The sequence below is a fragment of the Salmo trutta genome, chromosome 28 (genome assembly GCF_901001165.1).
Source record: "Salmo trutta chromosome 28, fSalTru1.1, whole genome shotgun sequence".
Taxonomy (NCBI): domain Eukaryota; kingdom Metazoa; phylum Chordata; class Actinopteri; order Salmoniformes; family Salmonidae; genus Salmo; species Salmo trutta.
Window position 1 is genome coordinate 16698211 of NC_042984.1, and position 24836 is coordinate 16723046.

Genomic DNA, 24836 nt, shown 5'->3' on the forward strand with positions numbered 1-24836 from the left:
GTACTCTATTCTCAGCTGTAACACTGGCCACTGTTCACGTTGATGGTTGTAATACTGTATGGTTGTAAGGTTGTAAATTATAGTAAGGTCCACTCTGTCCATTATAGTTCCAGTGTAAAGTAGTTGCTTAGAGTTGATGTAGTGAGTGGTTGTAAGTATTAGTAAACATCTGTAATGCATTACCAGGGATTTCATACTGTGCAGAGGAGCTTTGTATTGCTTGAAAGCATTGTATTGGCTCGAAGCACTATGTCTAATATGTCAATTCCCTAACAGTTTCCCAGTCCTGTCATCATTGTACTGAATCATTTTAACAACTCAACAACAATTATTTTAAGTATACAAAAGTATACAATAACATGTGCTACTATACCTACTGTAGTGTATTCCACTGTAGTATATCCTACTGCAGTGTATGACTACCTACTGTAGTTTACCCTACTGTAGTATATCCTACTGAAGTGTATTGATACCTACTGCATTGTATCCTACTGTAGTATACCCTACTGTAAGTGTATCCTGCTGTAGTGTATGCTACTGTAGTATATGCTACTGTAGTGTATCCTACTGTAGTGTATCCTACTGTAGTGTATGCTACTGTAGTGTATCCTACTGTAGTGTATCCTACTGTAGTGTATGACTACCTACTGTAGTGTATCCTACTGTAGTGTATGCTACTGTAGTGTATGACTACCTACTGTAGTGTATCCTACTGTAGTGTATCCTACTGTAGTGTATGACTACCTACTGTAGTGTATGACTACCTACTGTAGTGTATCCTACTGTAGTGTATGACTACCTACTGTAGTGTATCCTACTGTAGTGTATGACTACCTACTGTAGTGTACCTACTGTATGTCATTGGTAACTGTTTTAATAGTGATCATTATTTGTTGTCAAATTAACATTTTTAACTGTGAAATCATTATAGTAATGTTGATATACCTAAACATTACTTTTCTCTTCAACCAACAATGAATTGGTTAGATTTTATTGTTTTCTTTCATGCAAAGCACAGCAATAACTGAAAAGCCATTTTTAATGATCATAACATAAACATTGTTACAACGCACACACCATTTAACAATGCTATATACTGTATATGCTGAAGATCCACCCTGCTGTGCTTTTGTTGCTATTGATTTGAAATTATATCAAGTGTGTCTGTTGTTCGCACCTTTGTGGGTTTATACAGTGGTTATACAATGTTTAAACAGTAGGTGTTGGTCCAAAGGTAAGAAATCTGCTGTATGTATGATGTTTTTGTATTGGGTTTGGGTAGAGACATTATCATTGTCATGCACATTGTCGTATAGCTCGTACCACAGTGGTGCATCTTGTCTAAGGCCATTGTGACATATTGTTCATCCCTCTCCATGCTCGTTGCTGTGTCCTCTCTAGACCCGTATGGAGCGTACAGACATTGGCACCCTTCTCATCCCCAACATCAAGTCCTCTGACTCTGGCACCTACCTGTGTGTTGGAACCAACTCCATAGGATCCTCAGAGGCTCGCATCGAGGTTACCGTCAATAGAGGTGAGAGGTCACTCCAGGATCATGTTCAGTAGGGCACTCGTTTTAAAAAGTTTTGCAACATAAATCGGAAACGGCTGTTTCTTATTGGAAAGATAGTTCAGATTACATCAATGTTTTAATCTGTTTCAAAATGTTTTCTCCCTACTGGGCATGACCCAGGTAATTGTACCCTAGAGCTTGCTGCTGCTGTGTGTTGACAGTAATTTAACATTAGTAAATATCTGTGTCCTGTGTTTGTGGTTGTGTAGCAATAGGAGACACCATCTCGTCAGCCATCACCATCCAGCCCTCCATAGCTGACGTCCAGGAGGGACAGTCTCTGGACCTTAACTGTTTTGTCCCTGGTAACCCCCCACCTGCTGTCACCTGGAGGAGGTCTAGTGGACGCCTGTCTGCCAATCACCAGGTTGGAATATACACATGTTCTCTTACTAGGGTTGAACAATTCTGGAAACTTTCCCAAAGTTCCCAGGTTTTGGTTTTTACAAAGTTCCCAACATGGATTTCTGAAAACCCAGGAACTTTGGGACCTTACCTCTAACATACAATTGCTTCCAACTGTTCAAGTAAATGTCCTGTAGCCACGTGATGATATGGTATCATTACTGTTTAGGAAGCTCAGCTACTCAAATCTCTATGAAAAATCTATTGAAGGGATAGTGGGACATTTTGCTAGCTAGCATGCTAGTTGGTTCTGCAGACTTCCAGTCATTGTGCTAACGCTAGTTATAAATTGCATCAGAAACGACATTCAACTTCATTAAAACTGAAAGCAGAGACATAAAAATGGTATCCATGAGTTCATCTGACTCTGGGGAAGTAGAACAAAGCAACTGCCAACATGTGGCAATATCCCTTTAATGAAGGCTGTTTATTTCACCTGAATATTCAGCAGGATAATTCCCATTGTGCCTAACAGGTTCTGGGTACCCAGCTGCGTATCCTCTCTGCCAGCCCAGATGACTCTGGGGAGTATATCTGTCGTGTGGAGGCAGGGCCTGGTACTCCTGTCCGTCAGGCCTCAGTCTCTGTCTCAGTCACAGCCACCTCCTCTCGTAAGTCAGCAAGCTATTCTCTCTGTGACAGTACACTGGCTTGACAATGGAACTATCCTCTCTACGGATATCACTGGGGATGGTGGTGAAGCAGTCCGAGTCATACGCAGTAGGAACATCTGTGTAATTTATTTAGTGGCCTTTTGTCATGTACAGTATTACTTTTTCAGTTGTGTTTAATTCCAACCCTCCTTAAAGTGACCTCAAGAGTGTATGCTTTACTTTTTCACACTGTGCCATGATCTCATCCTGGTTCAAACCTTCCTGGGTTTCTGGTTTGTCATATTCTGTATTTGCTTCTAAATTCCAATGCTTCCAATGGAGGCCATAGACCTAAAGTATCATGATCTGGTACTTACAATACACCCTCTTGTAAATGTTGTAGGATTAGAACTGGAGTGAGTGGAGGAAATATTGTTCTGTTTGAATGTTTGTGGGGGTGTGTGTTCCCTGGAGCAGGCCTGCAGACCCCTATCATCTCCATTGAGCCCCACAGTGCAGCGGTGCGAAAGGGAGAGTCAGCCAGCTTCAAGTGTAGGGTCTACAGTGGAGCCCAGCCCGTTCGCCTGGAGTGGAAACTGTCCAACAACCAGCCCCTTCCTGGTGAGGCCCCTCCCACACACACACACACACATACTGTTACACGGTTACTCTCTAACTGGAGGATACTGAATCATTCAATTCAATTCCATACAGCAGAAAGGGATTTAGTCAGATTCATGTCAGATGTCAGAATCATGTCATTATCCACACGCAAACTACCTGCAATACATACAGTAATGACAACATATAGTCTGTATCCAATTACTGTTCTTTCATCTTTAGCTATGTTTTTAATTTAACACACACAGTTGCTGCTTGTAAGAGATGTATTTGACAGACTCAATTATTCCCTATGAAACCTGTCATTCTGTAGACAATGTGAAGATTGACCATTACGGCTCTGTCCTCGTCATCACTGATGCCCGCCCTAGCAACCAAGGCACCTACCGCTGTGTGGCTAGCAACTTGTTTGGAATCACCCAGAGCATGGTCTCTCTGATTGTCAGAGGTATGGTGTAGTCACACACGCACGCACACACACACACATATATATGGTGTTGATGTTTATGGTGTGGTTCAGTATGAGCAGCTGCTCTCTGTCGATGAACTAAGGGCCCCCCTTGGTGGTTGCCATGGTAAAGGAAAGGACTTATGGTTGTTTATTTGGGTGATGTCATCCTTCCTTCCAGAGTCTCCCGTAGCGACTGTCACCCCTCAGGGGCCCGTGCGAGTCCGGGTGGGTGATCCCATCAATCTGGAATGCCAGGCTTCCGGGGAGCCACGGCCATCTGTCACATGGCACAGGCTGGACAACGCCCGCAAGACCATGCTGAGTAGCCCTGTGCCCATGGAGTCCAACGCTGTCATGCAGGTACTGTACTGGATCTGTGTTCATTTTTACTGAGCTTTTGTACTGTACAGGTGAAAGGTAGCCTAGTGGTTAAGAGCTTTGAGCCAGTAACCGACAGGTCGCTGGTTCGAATCCCCGAGCCGACTATGTGTAAATCTGTCGATATGCCCTTGAGCAAGACACTTAACCCTAATTGCTCTGGATAAGAGTGTCTACTAAATGACGAGTGAAATGTATGTGGAAGAATAAAGGTTTCCTAAACACAGATTAAGCCTAGATTCTCAATTCAATGTGCTTCTTGCTCTATAACCAGGCTTAATCTGTATATCAAATCCAAATTTATTTATATAGCCCTTTGTACATCAGCTGATATCTCAAAGTGCTGTACAGAAACCCAGCCTAAAACCCCAAACAGCAAGCAATGCATGTGAAAGAAGCACGGTGGCTAGGAAAAACTCCCTAGGAAAAACTCCCTAGAAAGGCCAAAAATCTAGGAAGAAACCTAGAGAGGAACCAGGCTATGAGGGGTGGCCAGTCCTCTTCTGGCTGTGCCGGGTGGATATTTTAACAGAACATGGTCAAGATGTTAAAATGTTCATAAATGACCAGCATGGTCAAATAATAATAATCATAGTAGTTGTCGAGGGTGCAACAAGCACGTCCGGTGAACAGGTCAGGGTTCCATAGCCGCAGGCAGAACAGTTGAAACTGGAGCAGCAGCATGGCCAGGTGGACTGTATATGAGTAACCAGCCCTTAGTGTTTGGATGTAATACATTTTTGTGCTAAGATATATTACATAGGGTGTGCTATTTATTCTATGATGGGCAAACGCAGTAAAGCTGTTGTCATGACGTGCCCTAGGGGGGAGGATCATAGGCGCCCCCCCTTTCTCTCTCCACAGTTTTATGACGGTCGTAAATACTCTGCTTCTGGGTCTGTAGTATTGAGATTGGAATGTGTGACTGTGGGACACAGAGAGAGACTTGGCCAAACTTTAACATCAAAAGGGTGAATAATTCAACAGTATTTCTGTATTTCAAACATTTGGCATGGTCCTGGGGTATTTAAAGAACAATCCTATCGAATTTGTTAATAATTTGTGATGTAACTAAAGACGGGAGGACAACATAACACTATCTCTTAATTTATATATTTCCCAGTTGTCAGGGTCACATCCAAATGTGGGGGAACGTATATGATTAAATATGAAACTATTAGTGAGAAGATGTAATGTGATGTTAGCCTTCTAAATGAGAGAATTGTTTTCATATGAAGTCTTAACAAAGTCAGTGGCCAAGCACACGTGAGCACAAACATTACATCGGCGTCAAGGAACGCCCACTTTTCCCAGAAGTGTATAAAACCCACTTCCGACAAAATGTACATTAGACGTGCAGCGCCAGCTGAATATGTTACAAATGGTTAAGAAATCTACCACTCCAGAGACCAAAACATGCCGGGTTGCTGCCGGTGTTTAACATGGTTTAAGACTCTAGAAGCCAATGAGACCAACAGCGTGCGCTGAGAGGGACGTAATGGCTAGAACTCTACTTTCAACAGAGAAGAAGAAAATCTCTACAAAACTAAAGACTACACAGTCAGTCTGCAGCTGTTTAAGTACTTTAGTCTGGTAAACGCGACCGATCGAACAACCGAATGGTACTCTGAAAGATCCATTCTGGAGAACATTTACCTATCGAGCGACCAATGGTACGCCTGGCGTATACATTATAACAAGCTACAACTACTAAAGACTTTGATCTCTGGTGGACAAACCAGAGACGTTCTTTCGACTGACTTTCCAGTAGATGGACTGGCGGCCACAGAGAGAAACAACAAAGGCCTACACTCGTAAATATGTAAATTGCAATTCCTTTTAGAATGAGCGGCTGTTCAAGTGTTAGCATTTCCATGAGCCTAGTTATCAGATTGTGTACGATAGTGGAGTCCTTTGTCTGTTCTCCCTCTCTTTCTTATCTGCCCCTCCCTTTTCATTTGGTGTACCAAGCCGTCATATCGGTTTAGTCCACTAGGGACTTTTCAGTGTATCATGTTAGTAACCAATGTATCAAATCAAATCAAACTTTATTTGTCACATGTGCCGAATACAACAAGTGTAGACCTTACCGTGAAATGCTTACTTACAAGCCCTTAAAACCAACAGTGCAGTTCAAGAAGAGTTAAGAAAATATTTACCAAATAAACTAAAGTAAAAAAAATTAATTACACAATAACATAACAATAACGAGGCTATATACAGGGGCTACCGGTTCCGAGTCAGTGTGCGGGGGTACAGGTTAGTTGAGATAATTTGTACATGTAGGTGGGGTGAAGTGACTATGCATAGATAAAATAAACAGCGAGTAGAAGCAGTGTACAAAACAAATGGAGGCGGGGGGGCATTTGATTAATTGTTCAGCAGTCTTATGGCTTGGGGGTAGAAGCTGTTAAGGAGCCTTTTGGTCCTAGACTTGGCGCTATAGAGGAGAACTCTCTTGGTAGATAGTCTGGTCTACAGCTTATCATAAGGTACTCTACCTCAGGCGAGCAAGACTTCTTTAACATTAGACATCGCGCACCAGCTGTTATTGCCAAGTAGACACACACAACCCCTCCCCTCGTCTTACCAGACGTAGCATCTCTCTTCTGCCGGTGCATGGAAAATCCCGCCAGCTCTATATGTATAACCTATCCTGTGTGTGTTTATATACTTCTGTGTGATTATTTAGTTAGTAAATAAATAATTAAGCCAATTGTTATATTGCTGATTCATCATTTATGCTAGGGTTCGTGCAGATATCCAAGAGTTTGCGACATTCAGAATATGACTGATGAGGTAATACATTAATAGATTACTGTAATCGATAAGATATGAAAATATCTGAAGAGAGTTAATTTCGGGAAATAGTAACCCCGACTTCCTAGTTAATTAATGTTTACGTGATTAGTTTAATCACGTAATAATTACACCTTTAGAATTGATTTGATAATATAACAGTCTTCACATTAATGATAGTCCAAAAGAGACGACACGGTCTTCCCCTCCCAGGTCCTAGTGGCCCGTCCAGAAGACAGTGGCACCTATGTGTGCGCGGCCCGCAACAACGAGGGCACCACCGAGACCAGGGTGGAAGTGATCGTGGATGGGGGTGCCCAGGTGCCCACCTTGCCCCGTGCCTCTGTGCCAGAACCCCTTATGGTGGTGGTGGAGGGACAGACCACCACACTGAGATGTGACGCTCACGGTAACTGATGCACTTCCAAATTACACTAATGATTATTAAAGCAAAGATAACAGAGTTCCCAGGTTTTGATTGTATTGATACTTGTTAGTACAGAGAATACATCCCACAAATGAGAGCTGAGAGGAACTTCATGTCATAGACACCTCATCTTTGCTAAGAGCATACAACTGGCATTACAAATAATTTAGATTCACTTAAGTCCTTTTTCCACACTGATATTGTGATTTCCCTCCCTCCCAAGGCTTCCCCGCCCCTAAGATCACATGGTCTAAGCTGCGTGCCCCTCTTCCCTGGAGACATAAGGTAGTGGACAACACCCTAGTCCTGCCCAGTGTTGGCCGGGCAGACTCTGGAGAGTACATCTGTAACGCCACCAACAACATGGGCACCACAGAGGTCACCATCATGCTTGATGTGGAGAGTGAGTCTGATAAACAGATTTTATTAGCCTGGTCCCAAATAATTTTGTGATGCTTAACCAACTCCTGTTAATCGTTGTCACGACTGTGTGGAGAGATGGACCAAGGCGCAGCGTGCTCTAAGTTCCACATCTTTATTTAGGTGAAACTTCCAAAAACAAAAGGAAACAAACAACGAAGCGTAACATCACAGGTGCACATGCACTAACTCAAAACAAGATCCCACAAAACACAGTGGGGAAATGGCTGCCTAAATATGATCCCCAATCAGAGACAACGATAAACAGCTGCTTCTGATTGGGAACCATACCAGGCCAACATAGAAATAAAACACCTAGATAGGGGAGGGTCCGGGTGGGCATCTAGCGTCGGTGGCGGCTCCGGTGCGGGGCGAAGTACCCACTCCGCTCGCGGATCCGCCAGCATCGGTGGCGGCTCTGGTGCGGGACTTTGCCCCCGCCCAGACCACGGGTCCGGCCATGGAGCCGGGTAGAACACCGTGCCTGGACTGGGCCTCGGCGCAGAGGAGGACCCCGGCCATGGAGCTGGGTTGAATGCCGCACCCGGACTGGGCACCGGCGCCGAGGAAGGCTCCGGCCATGGAGCTGAGTTGGCCGCCGTGCCTGGACAGGGCACCGGAGCAAAGGAAGGCTCCGGCCCTGGACGCCGTGCCTGGACTGGACATCGGCGCAGAGGAAGACTCCTCCCATGGAGCGGGACTGGACACCGTGCTTGGACTGGGCACCGGCGCAGAGGAAGGCTCCGGCCTTGGAGCTGGACAGGACGCCGTGCCTGCACTGGGCACCGGCGCAAAGGAGGGCTCCGGCCTGTGGACCGTCGTAGGAGATTCCGGGCTGTGGACCGTCGTAGGAGGTTCCGGACTGTGGACCGTCGCAGGAGGTTCCGGACTGTGGACCATCGCAGGAGGTTCCGGACTGTGGACCGTCGTAGGAGGTTCTGGACTGGGGACCGTCGCCGGAAGCTCCGGAGTGGGGACCGTCGCCGGAAGCTCCGGACTGGGGACCGTCGCCGGAAGCTCTGGACTGGGGACCGTCGCCGGAAGCTCTGGACTGGGGACCATCGCCGGAAGCTCTGGACTGGGGACGATCGCCGGAAGCTCTGGACTGGGGACCGTTGCCGGAAGCTCTGGACTGTTGATGCGCACTGGAGGCCTAGTGCGTGGAGCCGGTACAGGTGGCACCGGACTGGTGACACGCACTTCAGGGCGAGTGCAAGGAGCAGGCACAGGACATGCCGGACTGGGGTGGCGCACTGGAGGCCTGATGCGTGGGACCGGCACAGGTTGCACCGGACTGGTAACACGCTCTTCAGGGCGAGTGCGAGGAGCTGGCACAGGACGTACTGGGCTGTGGAGGCGCACTGGAGACCTGGTGCGTAGTGCCGGCACAAATCGTACCGGAACGATGACACACTTCACATGGCAAGTGCGGGGAGCTGGCACAGGACGTACTGGGCTGTGGAGGCGCACTGGAGACCTGGTGCGTAGAGCCGGCACAAATTGTACCGGAACGATGACACACTTCGCACGCCGAGTGCGGGGAGCTGGCACAGGACGTACTGGGCTGTGAAGGCGTACTGGAGACTTGGTGCGTAGAGCCGGCACACATGGTACCGGACAAATGATACGCTCCTCAAGGCGATTGCGGAGAGCTGGCACAGGACGTACAGGGCTGTGGAGGCATACTGGAGACCTGGTGCGTGGAGCTGACACAGTTTTTACCAGACTGCTAGCACGCTCCTCAGGACGAGTACGGAGAGCTGACTTAGGTGGCATCAAACAGATAACACGCTCCTTAGGGCGAATGTCTTGCATCATACACCAACACAACAATCTCATTTCTCTCTCCTCCAATTTCTCCATCAACTCACTGATGGTCTCTGACTCTCTCCGTTCACTCTCCTCTAATTTCTCCCTCTTCTCCCAGATTGGTTCTGGTTCGCTCCTCGGCTCCACCGACCACCCCGTGTGCCCCCCCAAAAAAATGTTTTGGGGCTTTCCTTGTGGCCGCGAACCCCGGCGTCGTCGCTGTCCTCCCTTCTCTCCTTGCATCTGCCACCAAGGAAGGCGATCCCTTCCCATCCAAAATCTCCTCCCAAGTCCAGGATACTCTCTCCTCATGGGCACGCTGCTTGGTCCTGTTGTGGTGGGATCTTCTGTCACAGATGTCGTAAGAACATTCAGACCAAAGCGCAGCGTGAAATCGGTTCAACATTTTATTAGACGTGAACCACAAAAAAAACAATAAAGAACAAACTAAACGTGACGTTCTGGAGTGCTCACAGGCAACTACACAAAAACAATACAAGATCCCACAAAACACAGTGGGGAAATGGCTGCCTAAATATGATCCCCAATCAGAGACAACGATAAACGGCTGCCTCTGATTGGGAACCATACCAGGCCAACATAGAATTAAACAACCTAGATTACCCACCCTAGTCACACCCCGACCTAACCAGCATAGAGAATAAAAGGCTCTCTGTGGTCAGGGCGTGACAATCGTGATCGTGTTGGCTATACAAATCTGGAACCAAAGAGATCTGGGTCCATGTTAGGGTTTCATTACTGCTGGTTCCAGTCTGCACAGAAATATTGTGGAGACTTATATAGATTATTAACACCAGTAAAACTCAATGACACAGCTCATGAATTACGTCTCACCATGCATAAATGTGACCTCACATCTCTATGCAAGCCTAAGTCTAATTTAGTGATTTGGTTTAACGTTTTATAAAAATATAGACTTATAGCTTCAAAATCTATCAACTGTAGTTGGATGAAACATGGAGAAGTTATGCTGTAAAACCACTCAGGGGACAAGTAGGAAAAAAAACCTGTGAAAGATTTTGCTGAGATGTACACACTTGCTGGAGACCTCTTCTTTGTTTACACCCATTCAGCATCTTTCACGCCCTCTTAAGTCTTAGCCCCACCCATGTAAATGCACATGAGTCAGCAGAAAGTAATCTCTCTACTTAAACTTTCTCCAACTGAGCTTTGTCGATAGCACCAGCTAAATTTGCAGGTTGACGTTTATTGTCATGAATCTTGCCCTAAAGGCAAAACTGAGCAAAATTAAAGGTTAAGGTTAGGCATTAGGGTTAGCAGTGTGGTTAAAGTTAGGATTAGGTTTAAAATTATTTTATAACTTTGTGGCTGTGCGAGCTAGTGACCACTCTGCAGAGCTGCCTCTAAGTCAAGATTCCTGACAATAAATGCCAACCTACACTAAATTCAGGGCAGCAATGTTGTTGAGCGCTGTAGCAATACTTTTGCAGTTGTCCATAACTATATCTTTCCAAAAATCTGCGGAAGCAAAGATTATCTATATACTGACCAAGGAAACCCCATTCTGTTATACATGTAGGCAGAAGCCTGTGATATGACAGGCCAAACATCTCTCGGCATATCCAGCCCCTCCATTATCACAGCCAATCATGGCAAGCCAGGAAGGATCCTGTCTTTCTCCCTGTATTGCTATATACTTTCTCCTTGGCTTAACTAGGCTTGTCATTTACATGCTTTATTCATATTTACAGATCACCTACAATTTTTTTATTAAGGCACATGAAAGTTCACATGTTCAAGAAGGCATATCTGAAGAAAAAACTATTAGAAAATTATAATAATTTCGGCCCTACTGTGAAGTCGGAACTATCGCCAAATGTCCAGCTTCCTGAATCAAGTTGCAAATCATAATCTATTCCTAATACTAGTCACTTTAGTATCTCTAACCTTCCATGTCTCTGTGATGCAGCTCCTCCCTATGCCACCTCCCTGCCCGACGACGTGGCAGTGCGTGTGGGCGAGGTGATCCGACTGCAGTGCCTCGCCCATGGTACTCCCCCACTGCTCTTCCAGTGGACCAAGCTGAACGGCAGCCTGTCCACCAGGGCTGACGTCCAAGGAGGAGACCTCCAGATCAACCTGGCCATAGCCGAGGACGCTGGCACTTACAAGTGTGTCGCCACCAACAAAGTGGGGACCAGTGAAGCACATGCCAAGGTTACAGTCAGATGTAAGTACTGTGCCCAGTCACAGCCTGGCTTCTGTGATGATGAAATTAGTCTACAGTAAGGTACCTATTTGTTACCATAAAAACTTATGGACACAGACACCTTCAGTGAATAAGCACACAAACACTCCCTTATTGTGTATGTGTGTGTGCGTCTGTGTGTGAATGTGCGTGTGTGTGTGCACTTGCCTGCCTGCCTGCCTGCCTGCGTGTGTGTGTGTGTGTGTGTGTGTGTGTGTGTGTGTGTGTGTGTGTGTGTATGTGTGTGTGTGTGTGTGTGTGTGTGTGTGTGTGTGTGTGTGTGTGTGTGTAGCGCCCCTAGCGGTGCGTGTGTCTCCTCAGGTGGAGGTGAAGGCCCAGGGTAGTGCTGTGGAGTTCACCTGCTCTGCTGCAGGAGGCCTGGGGACCACCATGGAGTGGCTGAAGGAGGGAGGAGCCCTGCCCCCCAACCATCACATCAAAGATGGAGTGCTGAGGTGAGAGAGCCAGGAGTCACTTTACAGCAGGCAGTCAAAATACATAACAGCCAAGTTAATAAACAGATCACTGACCATTTCGAATCCCACCGTACCTTCTCCGCTGTGCAATCCAGTTTCCGAGCTGGTCAAGGGTGCACCTCAGCCACGCTCAAGGTACTAAACGATATCATAACCGCCATCAATAAAAGACAGTACTGTGCAGCCGTCTTCATCGACCTGGCCAAGGCTTTCGGTCAATCACCGTATTTTTATTGGCAGACTAAACAGCCTTGGTTTCTCAAACGACTGCCTTGCCTGGTTCACCAACTACTTCTCAGATAGAGTTCAGTGTGTCAGATCAGAGGGCCTGTTGTCTGGACCTCTGGCATTCTCTATGGGGTGCCACAGGGTTCAATTCTCAGGCCGACTCTTTTCTCTGTATATATCAGCGATGTCGCTCTTGCTGCGGGTGATTCCCTGATCCACCTCTACGCAGACGACACCATTCTGTATACATCTGGGCCTTCTTTGGACACTGTGTTAACTAACCTCAAAACAAGCTTCAATGCCATACAACACTCCTTCCGTTGCCACCAACTGCTCTTAAACGCTAGTAATACCAAATGCATACTTTTCAACCATTCGCTGCCCGCACCCGACTCTTGACGGTTCTGACTGAGAATATGTGGACAACTACAAATACCTAGGTGTCTGGTTAGACTGTACACTCTCCTTCCAGACTCATATTAAACATCTCCAATCCCAAATTAAATCTAGAATCGGCTTCCTATTCCTAACAAAACCTCCTTCACTCACACCGCCAAACATAACCTCGTAAAACTGACTATCCTACCGATCATCGACTTCGGCGATGTCATTTACAAAATAGCTACCAATACTCTACTCAGCAAAGTGTCACGCCCTGACCAGGTGAACTCTGCTATTTTGGTCAGGGTGTGGCATTTTCTATGCTTTATTTTCTATGTTTTGGTTATAGCCTTTCTTTGTGTTTTATTTCTATGTTGGGCTCGGGGGTGATTTCCCAATCAGACAGCTGTCGCTTGTGAAGTCTGATTGGGAATCACATTTAAGTTCCTTTTCCCCCACGATGTTTGTGGGTTGTTGTCTCGTTATTTGAGCACGTAACGTATTGGCAGTTTTTCCTTGATTTTGTGTACATGTTTAATTCTAGTGTGTTAAATAAACATGTATTCGCTCCCAGCTGCGTTTTGGTCCGCTTCCTCGTCTCCCGACGACAATCGTTACAGAACAACCCACCGAACCAGGACCAAGCAGCGGGAGGAAAAGGAGCGCGAGAGATGGGCTCGCGAGGGGAAGGAGTTCTGGACCTGGGAGGAGATCATGTCGGGGAGAGGACCCTGGCGGAAGGATTCCCAGGTCGAGGAGGTAAAGCCAGCCGGTAGACGGAGTCGCAGGCGGCGGTCGAGGAGGCCCGGAAAACACCCCCAAGAAAATTTTTGGGGGGGGCTAATGGGGTGGTCCGGAAGGGCAGAGGAGGAGCCCAGACCACTGCTCTCATGGGGGATGACGGCGGAGGAAGAGACGAAGATGATGAGGCAGTTGATTGAGGACCTGCAGAGGGAAGATCTGGAGGAGGAGCCATGGTATGCGGAGTTGCGCGCTGTGTCGCCAGTGCGCCCGCACAGCCCGGTGCGTCCGGTGGACATGCCCAGCACATGCCGTGCTAGGATGGGCATCCAGCCAGGACGAGTGGCTAAACCGGCTCCACGCTTCAGTTCACCAGTGCGTGTTCACAGTCCTGTCTGGCCCGTTCCTGCTCCCCGCACCAAGCCCACGGTGCGTGTCCACAGTCCTGCCCGGCCCGTCCCTGCTCCCCGCACCAAGCCATGGTATGCAGAGTTGCGCGCTGTGTCGCCAGTGCGCCCGCACAGCCCAGTGCGTCCGGTGGACATGCCCAGCACATGCCGTGCTAGGATGGGCATCCAGCCAGGACGAGTGGCTAAACCGGCTCCACGCTTCAGGTCACCAGTACGTGTTCACAGTCCTGTCTGGCCCGTCCCTGCTCCCCGCACCAGGTTAGTGGTGCGTGTCCCCAGTCCTGTCCGGCCCGTCCCTGCTCCCCGCACCAGGTTAGTGGTGCGTGTCCCCAGTCCTGTCCGGCCCGTCCCTGCTCCCCGCACCAGGTTAGTGGTGCGTATCCCCAGTCCTGTCCGGCCCGTCCCTGCTCCCCGCACCAGGTTAGTGGTGCGTATCCCCAGTCCTGTCCGGCCCATCCCTGTTCCCCGCACCAAGCCCACGGTGCGTGTCCACAGTCCTGTCCGGCCCGTCCCTGTTCCCCGCACCAAGCCCACGGTGCGTGTCCACAGTCCTGTCCGGCCCGTCCCTGTTCCCCGCACCAAGCCCACGGTGCGTGTCCACAGTCCTGTCCGGCCCGTCCCTGTTCCCCGCACCAAGCCCACGGTGCGTGTCCACAGTCCTGTCCGGCCCGTTCCTGTTCCCCGCACCAAGCCCACGGTGCGTGTCCACAGTCCGGCACGGCCAATGTCTGGTCCACCGGTGCCCAATCCTGTTCCGGTCGACGGCTCCGCTCCGGAGCCTGAGCATGCCGCTCCACAGTGGTCCAGTCCGGGCCAGAGGGGTAGGGCTAGGGTGGAGGCAGGGGGAGAAACACGCCCGGGGCCAGAGCCTCCACCGAGGGTGAGGCGCCCACCCGGGTCCCCCCCCTAATAGACTTTAGGTTGGTGCGCCGGGAGTACGCACCGTTGGAGGGGGGGTACTGTCACGCCCTGACCAGGTGAACTCTGCTATTTTGGTCAGGGTGTGGCATTTTCTATGCTTTATTTTCTATGTTTTGGTTATAGCCTTTCTTTGTGTTTTATTTCTATGTTGGGCTCGGGGGTGATTTCCCAATCAGACAGCTGTCGCTTGTGAAGTCTGATTGGGAATCACATTTAAGTTCCTTTTCCCCCACGATGTTTGTGGGTTGTTGTCTCGTTATTTGAGCACGTAACGTATTGGCAGTTTTTCCTTGATTTTGTGTACATGTTTAATTCTAGTGTGTTAAATAAACATGTATTCGCTCCCAGCTGCGTTTTGGTCCGCTTCCTCGTCTCCCGACGACAATCGTTACATTAAGCCCCTTATACCACCCACCACTGAGACCTATATGCTCTAGTCGGCTGGCCCTCGCTACATATTCGTCGCTAGACCCACTGGCTCCAGGTCATCTTTAAGTCTATGCTAGGTAAAGCTCCGCCTTATCTCAGTTCACTGGTCACGATAACAACACCCACCCGTAGCACGCACTCCAGCAGGTATATCTCACTGGTCATCCCCAAAGCCAACACCTGCTTTGGCTGCCTTTCCTTCCAGTTCTCTGCTGCCAATGACTGGAAGGAATTGCAAAAATCACTGAAGCTGGAGACTTATATTTCCCTCACTAACTTTAAACATCAGCTATCTGAGCAGCTAACCGATCGCTGCAGCTGTACATAGTCCATCTGTAAATAGCCCACCCAATCTACCTACCTCATCCCCATACTGTTTTTATTTACTTTTTTGCACATCATCATCTGTTCATTTATCACTCCAGTGTTAATTTGCTAAATAGTAATTACTCCGCTACTACGGCCTATTTATTGCCTTACCTCCTCACGCCATTTGCACACACTGTATATAGACTTTCTTTTTTTTCTATTGTGTTATTGACTGTACGCTTGCTTATTCCATGTGTAACTGTTTGTGTCGCACTACTTTGCTTCATCTTGGCCAGGTTGCAGTTATAAATAAGAACTTGTTCTCAACTAGCCTACCTGGTTAAATAAAGGTGAAATCAAAATACATTTAAAAAATGAATAAACATGCAATGATCAACACAGTTAAAGGATGATCCAGGATCAACACAGTTGGGCTCCTGAGTGGTGCAGCAGTCTAAGGCACTGCATCTCAGTGCTAAGAGGCATCACTACAGACACCCTGGTTCAAATCCAGGCTGCATGATTGGGACTCCCATAGGGCGGTGCACAATTGGCCCTGTGTAATCCCAGGTTTGGCTGATGTAGGTCGTCATTGTAAATAAGAATTTGTTCTTAGCTGACTTAACAGTTAAGTAAAAAAATTTAAAACAATGATCCAGGATCAATGAAGTGAAATGATGATCCAGGATCAATGCAGTTAAATGACAATCCAGGATTAACCAGATGATGATCCAGGATTAACAAAATGATGATCCAGGATTAACAAAATGATGATCCAGGATTAACCAGATGATGATCCAGGATTAACCAGATGATGATCCAGGATTAACCAGATGATGATCCAGGATTAACCAGATGATGATCCAGGATTAACAAAATGATGATCCAGGATTAACCAGATGATGATCCAGGATTAACCAGATGATGATCCAGGATTAACAAAATGATGATCCAGGATTAACCAGATGATGATCCAGGATTAACAAAATGATGATCCAGGATCATGTCCCTCTTGGTGAAATCAGGACGTGCATTTGGGTTGTCTGCCTGTATCTGATCCGTGTGTGTTTTGTGTAGGATTGAGAACCTGGATCAGAGCAACGAGGGCGTCTACATCTGCAGAGCCACCAGTGTTCATGGCCAGGCTCAGGATACAGCCAAGCTCACCATCCAAGGTTTGCCCATGTCCAACACCCTCATACAATCATTGACACTGTCACAACCCATATTTATAACACAGAATATTTTGTATAGCCCCACTATGCAATAGTATAGCCCCACTATAGCCCCACTCTCAATGATCTGGGAATCACATAGATGTATATCTCTATAAATGGCTCTGCAATTATCTTTATTTTTACAGTATTAATTCAGTGTTTGTGTGAACCCTCTATCTCTTCTCCCCATTGCCTGCAGCCCTTCCCAAGGTAATGATCAACGTGCGTACCTCAGTGCAGACTGTTATGGTTGGTAACTCGGTGGAGTTTGAGTGCCAGGCCATCGGCGAGCCCCAGCCCACGGTGCGCTGGAGCAAGGTGGGAGGGCTGCTACCGGCACACATTGTGGTGAAGGGCGGCATGCTGAAGATCGAACAGGTGACAGACGCTGACGCTGGACAGTACCGCTGCACTGCCACCAACGATGTGGGCTCTGTGCAGTCCCAGGTTGTCCTCAATGTCCAGTGTGAGTAGAAAAAGGAGTGTCCTGGTCCTGTACGTCTGCAAACACACACACACACACACACACACACACACACACACACACAAACACACACACAGACACTCGCACAGACACACGCACACACACCCACACACACACACACACACAGACACTCGCACAGACACACGCACACACACACACACACGCATGCACGCATGCACACATGCACACACACACGCATCCACACACACACACTCACACACATGCACACATGCACAGACACACGCATACACAAAGACACACAAACACACACACACTCCTATAGCTCTTGTCCCCTCTGACCATGTATTGACAGATGTTTGTTTGTAAAGCCCTACCCCAGATCGCAGCTCTGCCAGAGCTGAAGGAAGTGACAGTGGGATCTGATGCCGTCCTGCCCTGTGTGGCATCAGGATACCCAGTGCCTGCCATCAAATGGTCCAAGGTAACCAACACCCTATCAGTGCAACGGAAAACAAACTAGTGAAGATGGTGCCTATCTGTTTCTGACTATTTTCCATCTACAGTATGTGCCTTGTGAACAGGATCCTGATTTGACCTTTTGTAACATGTTCTGTGCATCCTTCTCTCTGTAGCTGGATGGGGAGCTTCCTCCTAAGTGTATACAGGTAGTCAACACCTTGACGGTTCCTGGATTGACCCACGAGGATTCTGGGACATACGTGTGCACTGCCTCCAACAAGCAGGGAAAAGTGGAGGCCTTCACCACCCTCAAAGTCCATGGTCAGTCAGCTCTATAGAAACACACTGTGGAAGAGAATATAACATTGTTGCCTGGATCCAACTCTATGATTCCCTGTTCCATGTCTGTAGTTCATAGACAGTCAGCTTAATCTGAGGGGAACTTTAAATATTGGCAGTATCTAGCTACATGATTCCCTGTTCCCTGTCTCTAGTTCATAGACAGTCAGTTCAATCAGAGGGGAACTTTAAATATTGGCAGTATCTAACTATAACTCCTCTATCTCTACAGATCGAGTGATGCCCCATTTCACCCAGGAGCCCCTGTCCTATCTCACTCTGCCCACCATCAAGAACGCCTACAAGTCCTTCAGCATCAAGATCAGCTTCAGGCCAGACAATCCTGATGGTGAGAATTCAGTCACATTGGTATAATCAGATTAATGTACTAGACTTATGTTTTTGTCTGTAGAGTTTTGGTGCCAGTGGATTTGTGCATTTTTATGATTCAATGATACTGCATCTGTTATGATCTTATTTTGTGTCCTTTAGTACATTGTCGTTCCTTATTTTTGTCTTGTTTGTAATTTATTGTCGTTTTCCCATGTATGATTTTACCCCCCTGTTCTTCTATCTCTCCACACTCTCCCTCTCTTCTCACCTATGCGGTGTGAAGGTCTCATACTGTATGCGGGTGAGTCGCAGTGCTGTAACTCACACACTCAAGAATGAAGCAGGTGTTGCTTTTTGGGCTAGAGGTCCAGAAAAGCCACCAGTGATGTTTACCTTTTACCTTGCTATAAGGCATTATAATGTAGAGTACAGCTGGTAGCAGTGAGAAAGAAGCCTATGGAGAATGACCTATGTCCTCATTCAGGCATGATGGTTGTATTGGCAGCCACCCCGCTCGTCAATCCATTACAGTCATTGGCCTAATGGTGTCGAGATAGTATGATGCATTGCTGATGCATGGAAAGATGGCCGTTAACCCATTTCATCACTCTGCATCAGCTTATACCAACAGGATTGCAATTCTGCTTCCAAAGAAACACTTTATTATTGCAAAATGAATGAAATACAATGTCTTAATAGCCTATACAATGAATGAGCCTCATAATGGACATTGTGCAGTATTGTATGTGGCTATAGGCATTTGTCTTCCCAGTTCTGAAGCTAGTACAGAGCACAGTACCACCAGCAAGATGGGGTGCTTCAATGGGTGACACACATACTCTGATAACAGCTTCCATACCAACTTTATGGAAGTTATACAGAGTGAACAGAAGAACAAAGCAACACATGTGCCGCATTTAAGCTCTATCCTCTTCCCTTTCAGAGCCATAGATGTTAGGGATATGCTTATGTTTAGGAGGCATGGTTTTAGACTGCCCTGGCTTTGACCTTGATGATGATGATGGCCGCGGTGCTGGTTGGGAAGAGTTTAGCAGAGCATGTGTCGTTGGCATGCAGCCCGTGTAAAGGCAGAGCTAGACCAGACCAGACAGAGTAATGCCCCAGGGCAGCAGATACTAGAACCTGGCTTTGACTGTCCCCAGCTTGGCCCTAAACCTGCTAGCATGCAGCTTTTTTGACTGAGTGACCTCAGCTCTCACCCTGGTGCCTCTGCTTCTGACTGGCTCTAGGAGGGGAGGTGTGTGAACAAAATGTACCTCTACTTGTACCTCTACTTTTCCACCAGGTATGATCATCTATAACGGACAGAAGAGGACCATGGGAGCAGACTTCATCTCTTTGGGGCTGGTGGGAGGCAGGCCTGAGTTCAGGTGAGCACCTGGCTGTGTCATTCTGGAGCATTGGGGGTCGCTATGCACGCTATATGAGCTCAATGTGTTATTGATGAATGGTAACTTAAACTGACAGAGTCTGTCAATATTGATGCTGATCACGATCATGTTGACGGTGACAATGATAATAACGATAATGATAGCAATAACGCTAACCTGAACTATTTTCTCCCGGCAGGTTTGACGTGGGTTCTGGCATGGCCACCATCCGCTACCCAACCCCCATCAAACTAGGAGAGTTCCATACCATAGAACTCCACCGTAACCAGACACAGGGCACCATCATAGTGGACAGAGAGGCTCCAGTCAACGGAAGCTCACAGGTACTTTTACATTATAGATTTTTTGATCCAGAGACTGTTGAACAATATTATTCAGACAAAAATATCCAAAAGAAGCTCCCAGGTAGTTTTTCATAGTCAGTTATAGACTGTTGAATTTATACAAAATACATATCCAGGAGATGAATCCATGAACACTGTTTCCTGTCTCGTATCACAGGGCAAGTTCCAGGGGCTGGATCTGAATGAGGAGTTGTATGTGGGTGGTTACCCCAACTACACCCTCCTGGCCAAGACCGCTAGCCTCAAGACTGGCTTCATTGGTTAGAGATCATTGTTTTGTTTTGTAGCTAGTTATGCTTAACAACAGTACTACACACTTTGATGACACTGTATGGAGTGATATTAGTGCCAACTGGAAGTGAAATTCAATAATTTTGAATTGTTATAGAGCTATTATTCAATGTTTTGGAATGTTCTCATTGGTTCATGGTTTAAGGTTCATGGTTCTTGTTCTTGTTCTGTCCAGGCTGCATCCGTAAGCTGATCATCCAAGGTGATGAGGTCATCTTCAAGGATCTGGACCGCAGCTCTACGGGCGTGTCCAACTGTCCTGTCTGCACTGACCGTCCCTGTCAGGTCAGCTGACCACCACTACCTCAGACCCCACTTGTTAAATACAATTCATTCATTGTGATGTTGTGTTTCAGAATGGAGGGACATGCCAGGACTCTGATGCCAGTCTGTACAAGTGTAGCTGTCCCAGAGGATTCACAGGGAGTAACTGCCAGCACCACTCCTCCCTGCACTGCCACCCAGAGGCTTGTGGACCAGACGCCACCTGCATCAACCGTCAGAACACCCTGGGCTACGACTGCCGATGCCACTTGGGGAAGTCTGGAAACAAGTGCATGGACGGTAAGGGAATCAGCTTATTTTCCTTTGCAATGTCCCCTCCTCGAGTGGGCAAGCCTCTGCCCACCCGAAGATGGTAGAACAGCGGCTCGCCCCACACGGGCCTCTGATGGCAATACGACAGCGGACCTCCTTTCCCTTGTTTGCTGTATCGTATAACCATTGAGGCATGATCCCACTTTCTTTCTAGACATCATATTTGAACATCTTGTTGATGTTTGTTTCCTCTAGGTGAATTGGTGACTACTCCCTTGTTTGATGGTATGGACTCGTACATTGCATACCCTCCTCTGACCAACATCCACAATGACCTGCACATCGAGATGGAGTTCAAACCCATGGACCTGGACGGTCTGATGTTCTTCAGCGTGGGCAAGAAGATGAAGACAGAGGATTTTGTCTCCATAGAGATGGTGGATGGACACGTGCAGTTCCGCTATGAACTGGGGACTGGTGAGAGCGTAGAGATTCAATATAATACTGTATACTGCATAGTACACAATAAGGAGTTTTATCATGAATGCTATTTATTGATGTGGGTGAGAGGCCCTCATATATTACTGCTATATGAGGATAGCTACTCAACCTGCTGTATCCGCTCCAACTGTTACCTTTTCGTTTTCGAGCTCAAAGCTGTTTATGGTTGTGCCCTAGATTCTTGAATCTAAAAGGGATACTTCGGGATTTTGGCAATGAGGCACTTTATCTACTTCCCCAGTGTCAAATGAACTCATGGATAGCATGTTTATGTCTCTGCTTGCAGTTTGAATGAAGTTGCTAGCGCAATTGCTAACTAGTGTTAGCGCAATGACTGGTAGTCATTGCCCAGTCATTGCGCTATGGTATCTGCTAGCATGCTAGGAGATACCATAGACTTCCAGTCATTGTGTAAATGCTAGTTAGTGTTGGCTCGCGAAACTACCTCTAACTTCCTTCATACTTGACACAGAGACATAAAAATGGTATCCAAGAGTTAATCATTGCCAAAATCCTGAAGAATTCCTTTAACTAATAGATTGAGTCACTTGTAACTCTGTTGACCTATATAATCATTGTCTCTAGATTAAGTATCTCTGCTGTTTCATTGGCCTAGTTTTCACACTTAGCTCCTCTCAGGCATCAACAAAACAGTGGAAAAGGAAACTATCAAGGCATTAGCAAGCACTGATGTGATAGTGGAAACCATGCTACTGTCTTTGTTTCCAGGCCAAGCTGTCCTGCGCAGTCCTGAGCCGGTCACCCTGGGCCAGTGGCACCGCTTGGAGGCCGGGCGCCTCGACAAGGACGGCTCTCTGAAGATTGACGGTGGCCGGGAGGTCAGGAGGTCGTCGCCAGGCAAGGCGCAGGGCCTGAATATCCACACCCCCATGTACCTAGGAGGAGTCCCCAACATTGACATCATACCCAAGGCCCTTAACATCAGTGTTCTGTACGATGGATGCATAGGAGAGGTGAGCTCAACACAAACACAGCATGAGCCATGATGGCCTTTATTATAATTCATAAGCACTTATGTCATGTTTATAACCACCATATTACTACAACAGCGTCACATATCCAAACAGTCACAGAACATCAATAGTAAAAAAAGAAACATGAAATTGTCTTCTTTTCCCTGATTGTTTGACTTGAATAATTGGACTTGATTGGACCTCTAACCCTCTGTGTTGTCCAGGTGTCCATCAACGGTAAGAAGGTGGACCTGTCCTACAGCTTCACAGACAGCATGGCCATCATCCAGTGTAAGGACAACAGTCCCTGTGACCGCAACCCCTGTCTAAACGGGGCCAGCTGCATGCCGAGCGCCGAGTATGAGTACCAGTGTCTATGCAAGGACGGCTTCGAGGGTGAGTACATTGTATAGTTAAATTAAGTACTATCTATGGGATTTCAGTTTGGTTAGAGCTACAGTGGGGGGAAAAAAGTATTTGATCCCCTGCTGATTTTGTACATTTGCCCACTTACAAAGAAATGATCAGTCTATAATTTTAATGGTAGGTTTATTTGAACAGTGAGAGGCAGAATAACAATAAAAAAATCCAGAAAAACACATGTCAAAAATGTTATAAATTGATTTGCATTTTAATGAGGGAAATAAGTATTTGACCCCTCTGCAAAACATGACTTAGTACTTGGTGGCAAAACCCTTGTTGGCAATCACAGAGGTCAGACGTTTCTTGTAGTTGGCCACCAGGTTTGCACACATCTCAGGAGGGATTTTGTCCCACTCCTCTTTGCAGATATTCTCCAAGTCATTAAGGTTTCGAGGCTGACGTTTGGCAACTCGAACCTTCAGCTCCCTCCACAGATTTTCTATGGGATTAAGGTCTGGAGACTGGCTAGGCCACTCCAGGACCTTAATGTGCTTCTTCTTGAACCACTCCTTTGTTGCCTTGGCCGTGTGTTTTGGGTCATTGTCATGCTGGAATACCCATCCACGACCCATTTTCAATGCCCTGGCTGAGGGAAGGAGGTTCTCACCCAAGATTTGACGGTACATGGCCCCGTCCATCGCCCCTTTGATGCGGTGAAGTTGTCCTGTCCCCTTAGCAGAAAAACACCCCCAAAGCATAATATTTCCACCTCCACGTTTGACGGTGGAGATGGTGTTCTTGGGGTCATAGGCAGCATTCCTCCTCCTCCAAACACAGCGAGTTGAGTTGATGCCAAAGAGCTCCATTTTGGTCTCATCTGACCACAACACTTTCACCCAGTTGTCCTCTGAATCATTCAGATGTTCATTGGCAAACTTCAGACGGGCATGTATATGTATTCTTGAGCAGGGGGACCTTGTGGGCGCTGCAGGATTTCAGTCCTTCACGGCGTAGTGTGTTACCAATTGTTTTCTTGGTGACTATGGTCCCAGCTGCCTTGAGATCATTGACAAGATCCTCCCGTGTAGTTCTGGGCTGATTCCTCACCGTTCTCATGATCATTGCAACTCCACGAGGTGAGATCTTGCATGGAGCCCCAGGCCGAGGGATATTGACAGTTCTTTTGTGTTTCTTCCATTTGCGAATAATTGCACCAAATGTTGTCACCTTCTCACCAAACTGCTTGGCGATGGTCTTGTAGCCCATTCCAGCCTTGTGTTGGTCTACAATCTTGTCCCTGACATCCTTGGAGAGCTCTTTGGTCTTGGCCATGGTGGAGAGTTTGGAATCTGATTGATTGATTGCTTCTGTGGACAGGTGTCTTTTATACAGGTAACAAACTGAGATTAGGAGCACTCCCTTTAAGAGTGTGCTCCTAATCTCAGCTCATTACCTGTATAAAAGACACCTGGGAGCCAGAAATCTTTCTGATTGAGAGGGGGTCAAATACTTATTTCCCTCATTAAAAGGCAAATCAATTCAGAACATTTTTGACATGCGTTTTTCTTGATTTTTTTGTTGTTATTCTGTCTCTCACTGTTCAAATAAACCTACCATTAAAATGATAGACTGATAATTTCTTTGTCAGTGGGCAAACGTACAAAATCAGCAGGGGATCAAATACTTTTTTCCCCCACTGTATGTTCCGTAGATTGATTTAATAATTGGCATTCAATAACCCTTTTCTGAAAAGAATCTTTCCCAAACGAGATAACTGTCGTGTGTATCTCTCCCCATAATGCCACTTTGACCCCTCTAATTTCTGAGCCCTGTCTCTGTTCCCTCACCAGGTGAGCGATGTGAGGTGTTGAAGGATACCTGCCAGAGCAGTGACCAGTGTCAGAACGGAGGCAGCTGTGTCAACAGCCAGTGTGTGTGTCCTGTAGGCTTCAATGGTCCCGTCTGTGGAGAGAGTGAGTACTGCTCTAGTCCCCTCCTATACACTACACACACAACC

General features: G+C 47.1%; 1 protein-coding gene across 6 annotated transcripts in view; it reads left to right on the top strand.

The window, feature by feature from the left end:
* The window catches only part of hspg2 (heparan sulfate proteoglycan 2), a 195256-nt gene that overhangs the window by 159006 nt on the left and 11414 nt on the right, over window positions 1-24836 (top strand). For 4 of the 6 annotated variants that reach the window (XM_029718873.1, XM_029718874.1, XM_029718876.1 and 1 more), the window contains 25 exons: window positions 1402-1537; window positions 1786-1943; window positions 2457-2592; window positions 3052-3195; window positions 3509-3643; window positions 3825-4006; window positions 7037-7232; window positions 7474-7653; window positions 11431-11691; window positions 12002-12164; window positions 16682-16779; window positions 17021-17287; window positions 17635-17747; window positions 17899-18046; window positions 18297-18413; window positions 18681-18698; window positions 19704-19788; window positions 19988-20132; window positions 20311-20413; window positions 20620-20729; window positions 20801-21008; window positions 21237-21458; window positions 22212-22456; window positions 22681-22852; window positions 24670-24792. In XM_029718873.1, coding sequence (XP_029574733.1) covers window positions 1402-1537; window positions 1786-1943; window positions 2457-2592; window positions 3052-3195; window positions 3509-3643; window positions 3825-4006; window positions 7037-7232; window positions 7474-7653; window positions 11431-11691; window positions 12002-12164; window positions 16682-16779; window positions 17021-17287; window positions 17635-17747; window positions 17899-18046; window positions 18297-18413; window positions 18681-18698; window positions 19704-19788; window positions 19988-20132; window positions 20311-20413; window positions 20620-20729; window positions 20801-21008; window positions 21237-21458; window positions 22212-22456; window positions 22681-22852; window positions 24670-24792 — 3865 coding nt within the window. The remainder of the gene's footprint in view (window positions 1-1401; window positions 1538-1785; window positions 1944-2456; window positions 2593-3051; window positions 3196-3508; window positions 3644-3824; window positions 4007-7036; window positions 7233-7473; window positions 7654-11430; window positions 11692-12001; window positions 12165-16681; window positions 16780-17020; window positions 17288-17634; window positions 17748-17898; window positions 18047-18296; window positions 18414-18680; window positions 18699-19703; window positions 19789-19987; window positions 20133-20310; window positions 20414-20619; window positions 20730-20800; window positions 21009-21236; window positions 21459-22211; window positions 22457-22680; window positions 22853-24669; window positions 24793-24836) is intronic. The other 2 variants (XM_029718875.1, XM_029718878.1) reach the window with 1 other exon arrangement.